Source organism: Antechinus flavipes, chromosome 3, assembly GCF_016432865.1.
Source record: "Antechinus flavipes isolate AdamAnt ecotype Samford, QLD, Australia chromosome 3, AdamAnt_v2, whole genome shotgun sequence".
In the NCBI taxonomy this organism is placed as follows: Eukaryota; Metazoa; Chordata; class Mammalia; order Dasyuromorphia; family Dasyuridae; genus Antechinus; species Antechinus flavipes.
In genome coordinates this window covers 61,064,183-61,084,784 of record NC_067400.1, presented here as the reverse complement: position 1 = coordinate 61,084,784, position 20,602 = coordinate 61,064,183, and the positions used below count along the sequence as shown (strand labels likewise).

At 35.9% G+C, this 20,602-nt stretch overlaps 1 protein-coding gene across 3 annotated transcripts in view; it reads right to left on the bottom strand.

The window, feature by feature from the left end:
* Nucleotides 1-20,602, bottom strand: part of EPHA4 (EPH receptor A4) — a 167,109-nt gene that overhangs the window by 138,498 nt on the left and 8,009 nt on the right. For all 3 annotated transcript variants that reach the window (XM_051983470.1, XM_051983469.1, XM_051983467.1), the window contains exon 3: nucleotides 17,269-17,932. In XM_051983470.1, coding sequence (XP_051839430.1) covers nucleotides 17,269-17,932 — 664 coding nt within the window. The remainder of the gene's footprint in view (nucleotides 1-17,268; nucleotides 17,933-20,602) is intronic.

Genomic DNA, 20,602 nt, shown 5'->3' with positions numbered 1-20,602 from the left:
TGGTACAGTTAGAGAAATGCCCATCATCTTAAAAAATGAATGGTCTCTTCCTCTGCTGTCTTAGTAGAAAACATTAACACCATTCTCTCCTATCTAGCTATCAAGTTGAGAGAGAAGGCCAAAACCACAAAAAACCCACAAACCTCACAATTAGAAGGCATTTCTTACTCTATTTAATCCAATTTACACTAGCCATAATCTGAATAAAAAGTCTTACTCATATATCTTTCATATTTTTCAAATGTTTGTGAATTCTGTAGGGACTAATACAGCTTTTTTATAAAGTATGATTTAATTCAGACTAGCTTCTCATCCTCACATATTTTTTCATTTGGTTGTATTAAAAATAAATGATTTTGGAATACATAAAACATTTTTTTTAAAGAGTCCTAATAATTGGAAAGGTTAGAAACCACTATTCATTGGATCATGAATGTTGAATTGGAAGGGAAGTTAGAGGCCATATAATCCAACTCTCCTTACAGAGGGTAAAGTGAGACCCAGAAAATTTAAGTGATCTGCACAGTCAAGAGATTTGGGCAGTTGCAATTTTGACCCAAATCATCTAATTCCAAGGTCAGTGACCTTCTCACTATTCCTCTGTGCTCCTTTAATGATATATTGATTACATAAATGATTACAGAAAATCACTTTTGCAGGGAATTCCTCCTTGTGATAAAATATGTCATATTACAGGAATCACTTCATTATAGGAACTAGGCAATATAATAATATTACTATCCAACAAAACTATATGCAATTAGTTATCTTCTAACTTTTTAAAATTCCCTTATGATATAGAAAAAAAAATTTAAACTATTAGAAAAGAGGTAAAATGCTTCGGTGAGTATTGATAACCCTATCTTTTCTTGAAAAATTATTTCAGCATACATTTCAGGTGAATGGTCATAGGATGATAGATTTATAATTGGAAGGCACCTTTGAAGCTAAGAAGTCAACCCTCCCCTAATTTTAAAAATGAGGAAAGTAAGATTGATCAAGAATAAGTAACTTGTTTAGAGTCCCACAACTAAAGTTTGAGGAGTTTGAACTTCAAGTCTAGGTTTTGGAATTCTTGGAAATGTATCTTTTTATTTAGATCATGAGTTCCAGAATTACAAGAGTCTTGTATAAGCTGAGGAAAGTTAAGCCCAGAGAGGAGAGGGGTTTTCCTTATTCCATACGAGTTAAAAAAGAGCACAATTCTGAGTCTAAATCCAGCTCTCAAATCGAGTTCTCTCTTTAAAGTTCTATGAATTTCATGATCAACATTTAAGGACTCAGAAAAGGTATTTAGCTAGTCTGCCCTGCCCATAGCAGTGTGGAATGATACTCTTTTGCTGACTGGAGACATCCTTCAAAGTCCATAACCCTATTATTTAGCAAAGCCCAAGGACAATCTATCATCCCTCCCTGCTAAGGTAGAGTCAAATAAATATAATTGCTCAGGAACCTTCTCTAACAGGATGAGGATGCCTATAGCCTTAAGAGTTACACAGTTGTATTTGTCTTTGCCCCTGACTGACATAAATGTGTTTAAATTTCATAGGAGACCCCTGTGAAAAAATACAAAATGCTATTTACATAAGGGTAAAACTGGGGCATTGAAATTCTCTCAGAATCCAAACAAAGCCAAGTTTCACAAAGAGTGGCTAAAAGCACATATCTTGAAGCTTATCAGTCTGAGTTTTATACCTTCTATAAGTTCCCAGGGTACACTCTTTCTCTATCTCCCCCTACACACACACACACCACACACACACACACACACACACACACACACACACACACACGTCAAATCAGATATTTTTTATAAAAGCAACATATTTCCTTCTATCAGTATTGATCCAGAGCCTTAATGTATTTTTTTTTTTGCACAAAGATTGTGAATGTCCTCAATTCCTGCCTTCCTAATCTAGGATGTCTTTATCCATCCTCTTCTGTTCAGGCACACGAAAAGAAAGCAAAGGACTGGATTTAAGAAACTTTGAGGCATCTTGTGAATCAATCCCTCCTTTTCAGTCCTAGAAGATAACAGACTATAGATGACATAAACCACTTTCCTCACAGAGTCAGTGCCAAGTTACCTTGCACACAGACCACATTGGCTCAGCTGGGGAAGGACTAAATCATTAAAATTATTTCATCTTCACGCTATGTACTATTAAGAATATTTTTTAAAATCACATTTATATAATGCTCTAAATTTTTAATGTAATTTTTTTTCTAGTGGGATAAGGATAAGAAGAAAGCAATTTTACAAATAAGGAAACTGAGGTACAAAAATGAAGTCATATGCCCATGATCACATAACTAGTAAGCATCAGATCCAAAATTCAGACCAATACTTTTTGCACTTTTGTTAGCTGTCTATCCTCTGAGTCCAATGGAAGAGTGAGAGGTGCTGGGATAATGGGAGAAGGGAATAATGTGGTTGAGCTTAAGTCCATTTCCAGGTTTCACTCTTGCCACCTTCTATATGTCACTCAAGCAGCTGCATCATTTGCACATGTGTTAGCAATGACCTTTGCTTATGACAAACCATAAAAAATGGAGTAAATATTCCATAAGAAGAAATACTATATGCATGATCATGGACAAATCACAAAACATTTCTGGACCTAATAGGGAGGGTGGGGGGAAGATGTATATAGAGTCCCCTTGAGTTCTAATTCTATCATCCTCTAAGTAATAATAGGAAATTCTACTTTTTTCCTCTTTAAATCATATGATGAAGGGGTGGAAAAAGAGAACAAATACTTGTAATAGTCATTTCAGGATTGCTGTAACAGTATTTCATTCGAGTGTCCTTTCCCATCTGACTAATTATCTATTCTACCTCTCATTGTAAGGATAAGAGAAATGAGTCCCAGAGAGGACAAGTAGGATGGAGGAAGGATTATGAACCTGTGAAATTTTCTAAATCTTGATGTCCTAATTTGCCAAAAAAGAAGGTGGTTAAATGATCTCTAGGGTCTCTTCCAATTCCTACAATCCTGTGAAGGATAACTAACCAAGGTCACATAGCTGGCCAGTGACAAAGTCAGGAAATGAAACAAGTCCATCCCAAATTAAGTACCCTGGAATCTCACTCTGGGCCATCAGTATGCCCAAGAACAAAACAAAACAAAACGCTTCAGTAAAGCTCCATATAAGCTTCCTTTTTCAATGAAATATAGCTTTTTCTAAGAGAAATATTTTCTCAGCTAGAGTCTCATTAACAAATGACCTTCTGATTAATAAGTAACCCAACCATGCCCAAAGATTAACTGTGATTTAAGTTAACTTTGCTTGAAACTGAATGCTCTGTATCTACAGAAGTAATGGGAAAATCCAATAATATGATTATGGAAGGGAAGGAAATAGTACCCTTGTTTTGACTCAATGAAGGCAGGAAGGTTGGAAATCATCTGGATCAAGTGAAATGTATCTACTGTTGGATTTGAGGCATTGATGTGTTAAGACATTCAATGGGGTTGAATTTTTCAATAATTACCCATACTAAAAATGGACAAGCTAGATTTCTTTGGAGTACTTTTTTTTTTAGAATATCTGCCTCCTAAACCTTCATTTCTACTTGTATTTTCTTCCCCTCTCTTCTTCTCTCTTTTTCTTTTTTTCTCCCTTCCTCCCCCCCCCCCTCTCTTTCTCTCTGTCTGTCTCTGTCTCTCTCTGTGTCTCTCTCTCTCTGTCTCTGCCCCCCCCTTTACAAAACTGCACTTTGCTCTAAAAAAAGTAAAAATTTCAGACTGCCCAAAGGGTAATTTAAGAGTGTGTATACTAGGTACAATTACATCAGATGACCAACCATGACATGGGAAAAAAAATAGTGTGAGGATATTGTTAAAGAAGTTTATGATCATAAATGGAAGTGGGCCAGGCATGCCAGTAACAGTAAGGGACAAAAGACAGGCATCCCCAGGGCTGAGCTGGTAGACATGAAATATTAAAAGACCCAGAAAGTCTCTAGTATTTTGGTTAGATGCTCTGATGAGGATTTATGGAAAAATATGGGCAAGAATGATTCAAAATTAAGTCATGGATGGGTGATGAGCATTACCTAGGAAGGCTACCCCAATGAGATTATAAACCCACAGACAATTTTTTAAAATATGTCTTTTTAAAAACAAACAAACAAACAAACTTTTTTCTGGTGAGAAAAGAAAAAATGGAAACTTTAAAACCAAACAGCAACTTTTCCCCCAATGACATCTAAACTGTCATTTATCAGAATAGTTGAGCATATGTATATACTTTTCCCCTCTGCCACATAACTGCATAACTTTGGACAAGTCATTTGATTTCTCCAGGTCTCAGATTTCTATAAAATGAAAGACAAAGACTAGAAAATCTGCCAAGTCACTTCTATCTCTGAATCAGTGATCTTAAAACTTGTGGCATTCAGTCTTGCAGATGTCCAATCTCCAGAAATGCCTAAACAAAAGTAGGTTGAATAAAACTCAGTTTAATAAAACTCAACTGAAAACTTGCCTTACTCAAATACAAATACTTTGATATGTTGTTGTTGTTTGTCCTTCAAAGGACCTAAGATTCTAATCACATCACCAATGATACCACTGAAGTAATGTCAGCCTTGTACCTAATGATTTCTGAGTTTCATGGTATATATGTGCACCCCAATGAAATCACCAATGTCCAGGGTCTGGCTTTCAACTTTGCACATTCAGAAACTCCTTTTTATCAGTTCATTCAAGGACAATCAAATTCTAAGAGTCTGGATAGCACTAGACAAATTCAAGAAACTGAATAATAAACTAGAATGTCAATTTCTTAATTTACATAAAATAGACAACTTTCAAACAGATATGAATGTTCCTATGAGCTAGTAAGCACATATCTTTTTTCTAGCAGAAAATTCTATTTGGAAAAAAAAAAGATATTTTAAGATCAGGAGTTGATGTGGTAAGTACAGAGTCAGAAATTTGGGAGGTCTACAGAGATTTTGTAATCAGGCTATAATAGGTTAATGTACTTATTTCTATTATTGTGATATATAAAATATATGTATATATGTTCTAAATATATCTACATATAAATCTAAAAATCTATATGAAGATATATATAAATCTATAAATCAGAATATAGTATCAGTCAAATTGTTAAATTCTTATCTTCTAGGTTTCCCTTTCAACAGTTCCCCCTGCCACCCAAATTAAATGTCTTTATGACAATCTTAATGGCAAACAAAAAAGATTTACCAATAATACAAGTTTATTTTTTGTGATTACATTTTAAATTGGTATGGTTCTTTTAGGTAGCACAACAAATTCCCTAACTAAGATCAAAGAAATACCCATATGGCATGAATAAGATGCTTTCAAGATCGACTTTTAGCCATAATGGCTAGAGCTCTGATTTCAGACTAAGATAAATGGAGTCAAGTCCAGCTTTTGATATATATTGGCTGTGTGACCCTGGGCAAGTCAAACTTCTTAATGTTTTAGGCAATTCTATAAGACAATAAATCACAGAGATACTGCTTTGAGTTGGTAGAAGGTAATTTCCTCATCAGAAACTTCTCTATATTAGTGAAATTCCAAGTCCTGTTGTCTCCTAGACTATCAAAAGCTGACATTTTTCCAATCCTGTATCTTACTGCACAAAAATGTATTTTATTGGCAACTCTAATATTTTTCATAAAAATCATAAGAGTAACAACTAATAGCCTTTCACATCATAACTGAAGAGAAATCTGATTTCAAAGATTTTCAAATGGGGGGGAATGAATCTAAAGTACAGTTTTTTTTAAAAGGTATTTTACAAAGGAACAGTGAATGAATAAATATTTCCAGCTGCACTACAGTAACAGCACCTTGTTAAGGAACATGCAGTAATGAAATCACAACTTCTACCATTAGTTAATTAGCACCTTTGCATCTTGTCTTAAGTGGGGGAAGCATTTTACTGTTAATTACATATAACTGCACTCAGTACATTTCTATGAAATCAGTAGCTGCCTATTTGTTTTTTTCTCTCCTATAGTTAGGTTTATATGCCCTTCAAAAAAAAAAAAAACACCCACCGACCTATAAAATATTCTTCCCTATGCACAGGGTAAGTGGTACAAAATTGAGTACTTGAACAATTAAAGAGAAGTTCAGACTCCGAGTACCCTTGTATTGATCTCCTATTTCTCCCAACAGTTTTCTTCTAATCCTCTCTATAATTACATGAAATGCTTGAGTTTTCCTGGAGCTGTCAATTTTCTTTGCATCTGTTTTCAAATGGCCATCCTAGACACAGTCTGGGCTCTAGATCAAGCTGTCAATGTTACCCACCCAGCAATCGAAAATCCTCTTGAAACATACTGGCACATCAGTCAAAGGCCTCCTCGAAGGCTTCTAACTCTTTCCCCCTCGGAAGAGAGGAGAAGGGTGGGACTAGGGGAAGATATTGATCCAATTCTTTTAACATGCTAATTTGCTTAGGGCTGTTTCAATCACAGCCAGGCTGGACACTTCAAAAGGAAACTGTTTTCAAAGTGCAGATGTCTTTTTCAACCACAGAAAACACTTAAAACTGAAAACAAATGAATTCAAGGACCAAGTTCATAGGCCAATATTGTTGATTTTTTTCCCCCAGGGGGCCAAGCTGATACAGTATTTTACAATGCATTTAATACTTGAAAAAGCAAAGCTTAACACACACACAATACACACACACACACAAATCTCACAAGGCAAGAACCCACTAGGATTAAAAGATATTATTAAGCGACCTCTAAAGATAATGTGTACAATATAACTAATAAGAATTAAGAAAAAAACAAAAACAAAAACCCCTATAACCTGGTAAAAGCTTGCATTGATCTTGTTTCCAGCCACCTGTTCTCCTTAGGATAAAAATTAAACTAGCTGTAATTAAATTGCTGTAATTCATTAACAGCATTGATACTGATGAATGCCTGAACCTATCCTTAAAGTGTTGATAATGAGAAATAAAGCTGATTGTTCATTTAATTACACCTCTGATTGGAAACACACCATGAAAGCCAGACAGACAAAAAAGTGACAGCAACATTATTAAAGTATCTTTGTCTCCTCCCTTTGTTATCTGCTTATTATTCCATCAATGAAACATAAGGAACAGATATGACTACAAGACATAATTAAGTGTCTTAAGATTGGAGAGTGTATTATCATATTAAGTTTGCAAAATTAATTCATCAAAAGCAATGATTTGCTCACAGCTTTGGGGTCATACATTTCTAGGGACATGCTAGTTACGAATGGTGGTAGTTCCTGGGAGAAGTGACTGGAAATTGGAATCCTATGAAGGAATCTACTCTTCTGATGCAATAGCTGGGAAACTTCTGATCTTAAAAGGGAGATGTTCTTGTGTTCAAAAGCCCAATAGAAAGGCATTCCAAAGTGAGCTGCGTCTTAACTAATCATGCGGTTTATCCATATTTACCTGCCATGGTATTATGGAAGGAAATCAGTATTCTGTTAACCTCTGACCCTATGGAACTAAAGCAGACAAAGAACAAATCTGGAACCATGGGAGACTGTAGCCAAATGTCAAGCAGCAGGGAACCGATTGTTAAAGAAACATTTGGCTTTGGAACAGGCATTTTCACTGGTGCAAACTGCTATTCACAGAAACAAGCCATGAAGAGATAACACCATAAAATATGAACAAAATGGAGCTTTTTTTTGCCTGGCTCCTAAATTGTTGGCTTTATGGGACTTCATGCTGAACAGTATGAAAAAAAAAATCCAATTTGCTTTGAAGCGTATTAGTCTGTCTAACATCCTAATTATTGTTTACACTGCCATTTGCCTTCTAATAAGAATTGAATAATTACCCAGCACTTCATAGTTTAAAAATACAAGCAAACAGGATTATCTGGGCAATTAAGAAACTGTACCACAGCTTTGTACTGGTGCTCTGAAAATATCTGCACACAGAGAGGGGAAATGATAATTATCAATCAACTTTACTTCAAATGGCATTTTAAGGATTTGGAACAATTTGAGATCTGTAACTTATTAAGAGAAGGTTAGCAGGATCACCTTTGTGAAGAGAGGGTCGGTTTAAATCCAGCTATAGAAAAGAAAGCCAGATAAATCAGCTGAATTTTCTTATCCACTAATGACACCAGAGCAAATATCAAATATAGAGGAGCCTTCTGCTGTTCTTTAATCCTAATAATCCATCCCAAATGGACTTTGAACAGTACCAGCAAAGTTTTTCAAAGGATGGTAGAGTTCAACTGAAGCTTTTCCATTCTTGCAGGATGTGTTAGCTGACCTTGCATCCTTCACTTAATCGTGCTGCAAGCTGAGCCCATCTTCGGCACCCTGTGAAATTAGTTTCAACCTCCACTCACTAGACTTCAAAAAACTCTCTCCACAATCCTATCCTTTTGTTTATTAGATGCCAATAATCATAGCCTTTCCAGAGGAGCAACATACCAGAGATAAATGAAAAACATGGGCAGTCCACTGCAGCGTGGGTACCCATGTCACTCACTCCCACAGTAGGCTACTTAAAGTACTAATAGTTCAACAAATTTGGAAAAAATATTATAAAGAAATAAATTGAAGTCATTTTGACAGTAGGGATTTCAGAAAAGGGAATCCTTAAATAACAGGATTTATTTCAATTGTTTGAATATAGTTAATCAACAATCATTTATTAAGCCTGTATATGGTCCAGGTGCTATCCCAAGTGCTGAGATAATAAAGAAATGCTATATCAAAACCTGTCCACAAGAAGCTGACATTTTATTTGGAGCTGCAAAATGAAAATAATGAGATACATAATAAATGCATGAAAGAATCCAGGAACATTCATAAACATTTCAGTGTTACTCATCACACTCCCACCATTCCACTCCCAGATCCTTTTGATGGTTTCTGAAATGCAGTGATATTTCTCTCTAAAGAATCAGTTGTAACCTTTCACTTTATAATATACTTTCAAGTTTTGCTGGCAGATACCTGTCAGCATCCCAGGCCAAAAGACAAATGTTTGAACTCGGCCATCTCCTCCCACCAATCTCCACCAGAGAGCCAACACCAAAGCCTACAGCTGAAGCAGTCCTGGCATAGACAGGCTGGAAGGATTCTCCAATATGCGGCTCTTTCCCAAAGGTCAAAATAAAATGAGCAGCAAGGGGTTCTGTCACTTGGTAGGGCGGGAGAGAGTGAAACCCAGGGATGGGGCAAAGCTAAGACCCCCAGGGACAAAAGGAGTCCTGTGCAAATAGGGACAACTCCCTGCCCCCAACCTCCACCCCCAATCTCTTCAACAAAGCATTAAAATCAAAACCGAATTAATTTGCATGGAATCCAAATCAAGGGGTTCTGCATAAACAGAAGGGGATTTTGGCTAGGGTTTCCAAAGGAAGCTCTTATCTCTTTTGTGAAAGGGGGAAATGGGTGTGCTGTTTTGCATGAGGGTGTATACAAAATATGCAAATGAGGAATCTGCTGCTTGAAAAGGGAAGACTGGCCAGACAGCTGACAATCCCCATTCACACCCACACAAAAACTTTCAGAGGCCCCAGTGGGAAGGACGAGGCCTACCAACGTTTTCTGTTTCCCAGGGAGCTGAACAAGGTCTGAATATTCATAAAATGTCCTTTTAGTCATGGGAGTGTTAATTGTCTCCTGGATCATGAAATTCTGTGACCTCACCTGCTCTCCCTAAAGATATATCAAAAGGACCAACCATAATGGGATGCAATGAGCAAGGTTTGTACCACTAGTGAAAAAGCTAATCTCCAAAGAGACAAGGCTACAGCCAAGAGTTGCCTTTATCATTTTGTCTTACAAGAGCAATAAAAATCAAAGATCATTGAACCATGTTATTGAACAAAAATAAATAGTACTTAAGCAGCCATGATCTATGTGTCTAATTGTATGGGCACATCATAAATGCTGAACAAATAGAGTTGTGTCCTAAACTCTTTCTAAAGCTTTCCCATTCCTAAATTTCCTTTTAGAGATGACCAAGTTTTGAATTATTTTGATGAAAGTGTTGTTTATCAATCACATTGTAACGGTAAATTCAAGTCTAATTCAAGTCTGAAAGATCCGAAATGGCAGCACAGCCTGTCGCAAAGAAATAGAAATTTAAACTGTGCTTACAGAGGATGTAATGGGAATGGGCAATGATCCCTCTGATCTGATCAATGCAGCCAACAAAATCAGATATCTTACACCCAAAAATCCATTCTGGGGCCTGAATTATTTCTTTGAATCATCTACATTGTGTAAAGGTGGGGTTACCAAATCTATATAGTTCCATACTGTGTAGTTTTAGTCACTGAAGAGGAAATGCTATAGGTCCCTGCCTTTCAACATGAAAGCACTATGGGGGTCTTTGTATATAAGAACTACACACACAATACTCCTGTGGGATTCTTTATTATTGCAGAGATTCAGATACATTACTTTCCCATGAATCCCAAGGCATAACTACATGAAGGAAAGATGCTTGATCTAATAGTTAGCCAGTAGCATATTAGTTGTCTTGTATGTTCCCTACTTTCAATGCCCCTCCCTATACATTTTAGGAATATATGTGTTAGATATGTGTATATTCTATTATAATTATTAGTACTTTTTCTGAGTATACTTATTCTGTACAGAGGAGACCATTACTCTTTCATGCATGCATCCATCTCTCTTTCCCCCCTTCCATTTCTATGTTTATTACGTGTTATATATACATATATGTATCTACAAGGTCATTCATATACTTTATATGTATATGTATGTATACATACATATAAAAAGTTCATTCATTCAGCAAAAAAAGTATTTATTAAGCTTCTACTCTATGCAGTGCATCTTGTGAGGCAGAGGAAACTGGTTTACTAGATTAAGGCAACTCTCTTAGAGCTAGATGTAATCTCCAGCTCTTTGCAGTGAGTCATGTGAATTATGAAAATGACAGAGGGAACTCCTGATTGATCTCTCTATGCATTCATACATGCATTGGCATTAATATATGTATATACATGATCACACACATAAAGTATAAATATAAAATAATATGTAGTTATACAAATAATATTTAAATATGCATGGATGTATATTTAAACATATAGGTACACTGCAAGAAAGGAGGGAAAGAGACAGAGACAGAGAACACAAAGTACACATAGAAAAGCTATTAATAATTATAATAGCATTAAAATAGTACTTTTAGGTTTTTGAGGTATTTTGCTAGTATTGTCTCATTTGATCCTCACAATAATCTTGGGAGGTGGTTGCTATTGTTGCCCCCATTTTACAGATGATGAAATCGAGACAGACAAAAAGTGACTTTCCCAGGTAAGTGTCTGAAATGAGATTTTCAAGTCTTCCTGACTTCTGGTCCAGTGCTCTACCCACTGCTCCCCCTAGCTGCATCAATATTATAATACAACTAGCTTTGTTAATGAAGAAGGCGTTCTGATAAATATTTAGTGATTCAGAAACACATTCATTCATCTAAAGAAGCACTTATTAAATTCCCTCTTTATGCAGTACATGGTCACTGGGAGACAAACCTCTGGTTTGCTAGATTGAGGTATGAGGCATGAAGTCTGGCTTTTTGCTGCTGGGGGGTGGGGGCTGGAGGGGGACAGGGCATATATCCTGTGAAAATGACAAGGGGTTAACACCAAACATTGATAGAAACATTCTCAAAAAAACATTCTATCCTTTTTTCACTTCTGTACTCCTCTTCCTTTGCACAGCACTTTAATCACCTTGAACATTCAGGAAAAGGTGGGTTGCCCCACCCCCACATGATAATAAAAACTGCAGAATAAGCACAAGATCTTAAGAACTACAGATGGGGGATATTCCTCAATTCGGCTTCATCCACTCAGACTTTCAATCTTTATTCACATTCAGGATAAATCCAATCACTGGGAACCAATCACGAGTTTCCTGTGTCATCTCACCAAAGAGTCAAAGTTCATATCCAGATTCGGGTGATATACCCCAATCCAACATATAATATTAAGAAGAGAATTAACACTGGAGAATCAAGATAGGTCTCATGTAGGAGATAGCACCTTAGCTTGAAGGGGTACAGGGATTCCAAAAGACAGAGGTGAAAAGGGATGGCATTCTAGGTTGTGGAGAACAATCTGTCTAAAAAATTCCAGAGGCAGGAGGGGAAATAGCAAATAGGACAGTTTAATTGAAAGGCTCTATCCCAATTCAATCCAAATCAACCCAATCTAAAGAATATTTTATTCAATGCTTACTAGCTGCAAAATAGGCATTGGCAATACAAATACAAAATAGGAATGGTTCTTAACCTCAGGGAGTTTACATTCTACTGGAAAGAAGGGAGACACTTTTAGCAAGATTATCTAAATCATAAATTTGTAATTGAATTGATTTAATCCTTTCCCAAGCTTTAACACATCCTCTTAGACCTATCAAAGTTTAATTTATTGTGGGTTGCTTTTGTTTTATTTAGCTTAGGATTTCTTTGTGAGGTATAAAGAAGCTAGTGGGGAAGAGGGGGAGAGAAATACAAAACTCCTAAATGACCAGCTAAATGAAAGATTGGCTACATCATATTTGGTGTAACTAGAATGGGTCATTATCTCAGTCCTACAAAAATCTGGTCACAAGCAGAAGAAAAAGGCATAAGGAGAGGGGGCAGGGAAGGATCATAATTAAATCCTGCTCTTCTGACATATAAAATGAAATTCTCCTTTCAACGATCATAGGTATGTTTCAAAGGCTCTGAGATAAAAGCAACCATGTTCTTCAAGTGATTGCTTCCTAAGGACACTTATCAAAGGTAAAAGAAAAATGTCAAAAAAAAAAAAATAGCAAGGATATGAAAATACAGCTCTCTGAATGAACTATATTTTAAATACTTTCTCACCATTCCTTCTCCCAAAGCCCACTATTGTTTTAGAAAAACAAAGTATTGATTTTCTTAATATTGATTTCTCTTGAGCAAAATACTATAAAATTGAAATATTCAATTTTATAAACTCAAAGTTATCCTTAATTGCTAGGATATACCTAAGGGTCCTTTATTTTTCTGCTAGTTTTAAAATAAAGGTTTTTAATTAAAAAAAAAAAAAGCTTTCCCACATCCCCCCCCCCACACACACACACAAAGTGTATATGACTAAGATACAAAACAAGTCCCATAATCAAAATAATGCAATTAAAGTAAGGTTAAATTTCTGTCCAGGTTAACTTTACTCCCAAAACTATAATCATATTGGCCTTCAGACAGTCATCACATAAAAGAATTTCCTAGGTTGCTCCCAGTGTTCTTCATGGAGTTTTTCCTAAAATATTGTTTATTAAAGTTGTAGAAAGCAAAAAGAGTAAATATTTATGTCTTTAGATTCACTTCTCAGTTTACAAACTTTGCAAAAAAAAATTTTAAGTCTCTTTTCTTCCAATTCCCATACTTTTTAATAGAATTGCTTAATATTTCTTAAGTAATGAAAAACCACTGTAAAACATCTGGAATATTTCCTCAAAGAGAGAAAAATAGGGAGAGTTAAGGTAGATTTCTTTCTCCTTTTTTTGACAGTATGACAAGGTTTCAGCAGCACAATTTTCTTCAGTACCAAGTCCTCCTTCCCCAAGTTCAAACTGCCAACTCCAGTCATCCATTCTCCTTGAGAGGGCAGAAGAGTTATTTAACAGCCTTTGTTGTCTAAGTACAACTGAACAAAATCATTTCAGAAAATGTTATTCGAGAGCAGAAGCTAGAATGAACTTGCAGCTGCTTTGGGGGGCAAACCAACAATCACCTTCTAAACTTTTGACATGTCTCTTCATTCTTGGCCTCCATTAGCATGTACTGCTTGTAGGTAAGAACGGCAAGAGGAAATGTAGTTTTGTCCCCAAGGTCCCTTGAAGACTCCACCAGATGACTAAGGTTAGGTCTCAAACAACAGGACACCACAGGCCCCCAGCCACATGGCCATTTTTGCCCACCAATCCTTTGTCAAACATTTAAGATCTTAATCAATCTTAGCTCTGACCTCCAAGCACCCAAGGAAGATGGATGAGGAAGCATGTGACCTTTCCCCTTTTCTTGTATTTATCCTGTCACAGTAGACCCATTGAAAAAACAATTGGGGCGGAACCTGCCCCCAGAGTTCTGAAGCCTCTACTAGGACTTCTCTCTATACCTCTTTCTTGGATTTAAGCTTTTTTCCCAAAAAATCTCTTGCCCAGTCCCCTCCCCGGCTCATCTCACCCAATATAGATTTTTCTTTCTTTCCAAGGCATCAAGAAATGAATAGAAATAATTGACATAATTTTCAACAGGAATAAAAAATTTAAATGTTTAACTTCTTTTGGTAGGATTTTATCCCTAATATCAGAGGGAAATCAACATTGCTATGAAATACTCTGACCCTCAACCAGTATCCAGGCAAACAGATGTGAACTTGGGATAAGGATTATGATAAAAGTAAAATCACCATGAAAGAAAATAATTTTTATTTCCATTGATTTTAACTATCTTAAGTCATGTGAAAAAAAGCAACACTAATTTGGCATTGGAAAAATTCTTTGTCATTTAAATTTTTCTTCTCTGATACCCATGACTTCATCAGAGATTATTACTTGGGTTGGGGGCTGGGAATAAATTGTTATTGTTGTTTGTCCTTCCTTTGAAGAGGAGCATGACATCAGGGAGGTGATGCCATGACATGCAAGTGAATTGGATTTAAGGGAGGGAGGCTTTTCAGGGACCTCACAGTTGATTCTTTCCTTCAGCCACGTTTAATTAAATTTGTCTTGCCGAGTGTTTTGGACGATTTTTGTATGGACTTTTTGTTTTGAAAAAAGTTGAGTCATTAATCTAAAGAACATAGAATGATTGAGCTGCCTCCTTCAGAGCTACTCAGATCCAGTAGTCAGGATTACTAGAGATGACCTTAGATGGGGGATAGAGAAACCATGTAGCAAAAGGTAAAAGGTGGAAGAAACTGGAGAAAGACCAGGAAAGACTAGTCTTTCTAAGTAAACTTCTTTGAAGGTATAGGTAGAATTTCTGAAAATTCACCATATATTTGCTCATTCTAAAATGACTCAACATGTCTCCATTATCAACCAATAAATAGAAAATTTTTAAGCTCAGGAAATAGATGACACCTGACTCACTCAACAATTCCTCATGGACCTTGTACTAGGTAGTATTTCGTTTCTGCTTCCTCCTTTCTAAATTCCCATGATTATTTCCATTAAACAAATCACTAAATAGGTTAACTGTTTTTCCATCCACTTTCCTTTCCATCTTTTTCTCCTCTCCCCCAATTTGAGTTGTAAAAACGTCAATCAGGAGCCCTCACACATAACAATGTATGAGTTATGTGGACTCTGGGACATCTGAAAACCAATGGCAATTTTGGATATGCCAAAATTTCCTAATATTCAAAGAGCATGCACTTAGCAGAAACTGGAAGTTAACAGTGTTTTCTATAGTTCTTGACATGTAGAGATGTGCAGTTGCTGTGTTTCGGAAATCCAAAAGACAGAATAATTTACTCTAAATATGATGCCCTGTCACTTCACTGTGTTTTTCAATTTTTGCCATCATTGTGATTTACTTGCATATAAGATATGCTTATGTATTTTCTCATCAGAATGCCAAAAAGAATCACCAGTTTGCAATGTGGCATAGGCTAAGTAGTGATTATTAACTCAAAGGACAAAACAATGAAATGCCAAGGAATTAAGGTTTTAAGGGTTTTCCAAGTATGATGTTTAAATGCAAATTATTTTCTTATACTGGGCCTGCAGGAACAGTTGACAGACAACCTTTTTCATTGTGTTACAGTGAAATTAAACAAGAACTGAAAATAGTTACTTCCCCCAAAAGGAAAACTGGCAATACCCTAAGAGTTATCATTAAAACTCTTTTTTCAAATACATCAACTACTATAAACCATAAAAGTAAAATCCTATACATTTCTATGATCCAAAAGAATCATTTTTTAAAAAGCCATCAACATCACCTGCCTTTAAATCAATTGGAGTGTCACATTAGCAATTTGGCAATCAGCTGTCTTAGTCATCCTAAAGACCAAATCATATGAACATGTGGCAACTCAATCCATTGCGCAGCAACACAAAATCTGAGAAGCCACCTATGGGCCAATTCCAAATTGGTTATACTGGTTCTGTTTAGTCCTAATAGAAATAATATATACAACAAAAATAAAAGTCGTTGCCATTTTTTTAATCCGTTTAAGAAAACATTGAATAATTTTATTTTTGGCAATCTTTTATTCCTATCAATGCATAAATGCAGAGGGTATTATAAATAAAAATGTTAGTCCCTATCACAGAAGCACAATAACTACAAATAGGATTTTATAATTAATGTCTATTTACACACATATATATCATACATACATATACATATATACATATAGCAATATCACAGTTTTCTGTTTGAAACAGAAAATTATAAAAACAGAGGTAGTAATAAGCCACATACACAAATTATTCAACAAAAATCCACCATTAGTCATTAATGAGATAAACTACTTAGACTTAGAAGACTAGAGCAATCAAAATAAATCACGATTTGCTGCCTATGACCACAAATCAAATCAAAGAGCTTTTACCAACTTTGTTCCACCTCCTAAGGGAAATAAAAAGAGTTTATGTCAAAATTAATTTTACTTAGAGGTGGTGTTTATCTGTGTGCAAAGTGGAAGTGAGTGTGCCTGAAACAGCCATACCAGCTTGTGGCACATTTGTTCAAAAATGGACAGGAACACAGTGTTAATGGACAAACTGCTCACAAGGGATCTATCTTAATCAACTGAGCTGGTTGGATTGAAATGACCCAATCAACTCATCATCTCTAAGTCTACCATACAATAACACATGTCTACACACATATTGGTGCTTTGCTATTTTACCAAACATTTCCTAGTAGAAAATTATGGCTTAAGAAAAAAGTGTACTCTCTCTTTAAGTGAGGATCAGTCAAGTGTATCTATTGCTTCAGTGGGTTCATTTAAATTGCATAGGATACATCAAGTCAGTTTGGATCTAAGAGCCTGTTAGCAAATGTGTTTGACCTTCTGCTGATTATAGCAAGATCATTTGTTTTGTCAGAATTATAAACGTCTTAGCCTTGCCACCTGGAGCTTTTGGACTTGCTCATTAGACCCCTCTGTCCCACTGCATCCCACAGGGGCTGCTAATTACTGGCTTTACTCCATTTAGTCTCATCTCTGATTTAATTATGTGCACTAAGCCCTAATGAAAAGTACAATATGGCTGTTCCTACCTTGGCATTCTCCATTTCTCTCTTCATGCCCAGCATTGCATAGACAGTTGCCAATGGGTACCAGCCATTCACCATCTGCCCCACAATACATTTTTGGCACATCCTTTTCTTCTGAGTTGTTGACACAGGAGCCTCGAACTTCCACTAGGGAGGATGTATCAGCCCCAGTGATGGTGTCTGGAAACTGGGCCAGATTTCGAACTGTCAATGGACACTTCTTATAGAAAACCCGAACAGAGACTAGAGCAATACAGGCTCCAACATCCTGAAAAGCCAAGTAGAACCCTTTCTTGCTCAGTGGTCCTACGTCTCTTATCTCGGTGTTCAACTTCATGATTCTATCACCAATGTCCACTTGGGTGAAGCTCTCATCAGCAGCAATGGTGTCGATCTTAGCAAACTGGCTTTCTCTGATAAAGCGTTCTTTGTCATTATTGGATTCATAGTAGTACAAGTTAAAAGTCTCTTTGCAAGTTCCCATAACTCCTGGTAGGCTATTACAGTCTCTCAGTGTGAATTTAATCTCAATATACACCCTCTGAGCCCCTTCCCGAGGAATCCAATCAGTTCGTAACCAGTTGTTTTGGCTGGACTCCATGACATTGCAGACTTGGTAAGTACGGATTGGAGTATTTTTCTCATCCATAATGCTCACTTCTTCCCACTGTGAATATTCAAAGAGAAACAAACTCATTGAAAATTTACATCAAAGCATTACTTGGTAATCCTTTCTTCCTCCAGTAGGACCCTAATTTTATTTGCTTCTAACATCAGAACTACTAAAAGATGAGAAATACAAAAAACAACTACAGAAGTCCCTTAAGAGAAACACAGTCATAACAGTTATAAGATATCTTGGTGGCTAAGCATTTTTTTTCATTGGTTCTATCTCTTGAATAACAGCCAAAGACTCAGGTAATCCCATTTATGGTGAGTTTATTGTCTGTGAGTTCTCCCCAGTTATTTCTGGTGGTCTAGCAGCCTTCAGTTCACCTATTACAACAGCCCCAATTGGAAGTGGCAACAGTTCAAATTTGCTTATAAATGAAAACCCAGTAATGTGTATTGTTTCAACAATTGAGTAGAGACCTGCAAATTAAGGACAGGAAGAGTGTAGCTTGCCAAAGGAAGACAATTATCAGTTAATTAGTAGAACTCCTGTCAGAACTTTGCTCCCTAATACCTAAAAAATGTCAGTCTTTCTTTTTGGCACAATCACTATTCTTTAAAAAGAAAAAAAAAAAAAAACACATTCACAACATTCTGTGATCCCAAGTAATCCCAAGAAAATGGGCAGTCAATAGTAAACCCAAGAATACCAAGAAATAAAGACTTGGGGCCAATTGCAATGGTAACTAACTTTAAAACCATTTGTTCCTATAATCATCATGTATGTTTGTTTATTCCTTTTGAAATTTCAGAAATCCAGAAGTTTTAAGAAAGGAATATGGCATTGAACCCATTTTATTTCACTCTAAATCTGCCTTGAAGAGTGGAAAATAAACTAGCAGATGGAAATTATGTCACCAAGAATGAGAAAATTTAACAAGAGTGGGAGCCGTGACATGCAGACTGAATTTGATGTGCCTGGAAAATCTGCTTGGTCCTACTTATTATTCAAAAGATTACAGATCTAGAGATCATCGAGTTCAACCTCTTCACTTTTATGGATGAGTAAACTGAGTCTCAGAAAAAAGACTTTCACATGGTCACAAGAGTCATATTGGAAGTAGGATCTATATCTAGGACTTTTGACTTCAGAGCTAGGGTGCTTCCCTTATTATTTGTTAAAGATGTCCTTTCCTATGGTAGAATAGATTTGGAGGTGCAATAGGCTGACAAAGCCATGAGATAGATTGTCCATTCCAATCATTCATTAACATCCAGGCTACTGAATTTCTATAGACCTGACACAAATCTGCCATAGCAGCAACATAGGAATATCACTAGATGGAAAAGAAATGACTTTAAAATAAGTACAACAGAATAGTTCTACTTATATCTTCATTTTGCTCCAAAGAATTATGTAAAAATATTACATATCTTCTGGAGGCATCCCCAAGGGTATTACTGAACATTAGTGGCAAAGAAAATGTATTAGGTATACATTATAGAGTTCATAACATATAAATTCTTTATTTATCTGCTACTAATGACAAAGTTGGATGGGGGGGACTGGTGAGGGCCAGGGATGAAATAAGTATGAGTATGAATCAAAATTGATTTTCTTCCTTCTAATTAGCAAGTAATTGCCAGTAATTTCCTTTACTAGGGAAAATAGTTGATGAATCCAATATATAATCTCCCCCCTCTAAGAAATATTCACAAAGTTATTCCATCTCAGAGCAAAGGGAATATCCTAATCTAAACTGAGACACTTAGGTTTTGTCTACACAGTATGAAACAGGATATCTAAAGCCCCAAAGTGGGATTTTTCCACTGATGCTTCCTGCTTGACTAACTACATAGCTCAAATTAACTGAACTACTGACAAAACTCCCTATTCACTGAATCCTAGAGTATACAGCACAAGACCATGAGTGGTCAGCTCTTTTAAATGAGAATTGCCTTCTGAATGAAATTCTGTGTTAAAAGGATGCCATGGAAATTGGGTTTTGTAGGACTGGTCTCACGTATGAAGGTGGGAGAGAATAAGTAGTCTCCCATAACCTATGATGATTTGCTTGATATCTTTTCCAAAATGTGTCCTTATTAACAAAAATCAATCAACGCAGCTTATGATAGTCACTATTATCTCCAAATAACTATCTTTCAGATTCCCAACCAAAAAAGATATTGCATGTTGTAAATAATAATAATAAAACCCGACATTATGTTATTTTATATAAAATTTTAAAGTTTTCATATCACTTTACATATGATAATTGGTTTTTAAAGAGATTTAGCTTTAACAATCCAATTCAATGCCGATTTGAAATTTGAGGCATTAAGCTTTTTCAATTATAAAATTTTAAGAAATCATAAATTAAGTTTGTAACTGAAAATATTAATTGTACTAGAGCTACTCCATATTTGGGAACAGGGAATCCTTAAGTTTTATCATCACCATCTCATAATAACACTTAAAATGCCGTACAGGTAAAGAATTGTCTACCATAGACCCATAAAGCAGTTCTGCAGTATATACATTTATCCAGGAATAGTTTTCAATATAAATAAATAAACTATCACAGTTTAAAAAAAAAAAAGTTTCCTGTCCACAAGAACTGACCAGGATGCTTTTTCAAAAATTGGAAAAAAGAAATAGAGAATTTGTTAACTTCCAATATAGACTTTCAAAGAACCAGGCAGGCCGTAAAATAGGATCTAAAAT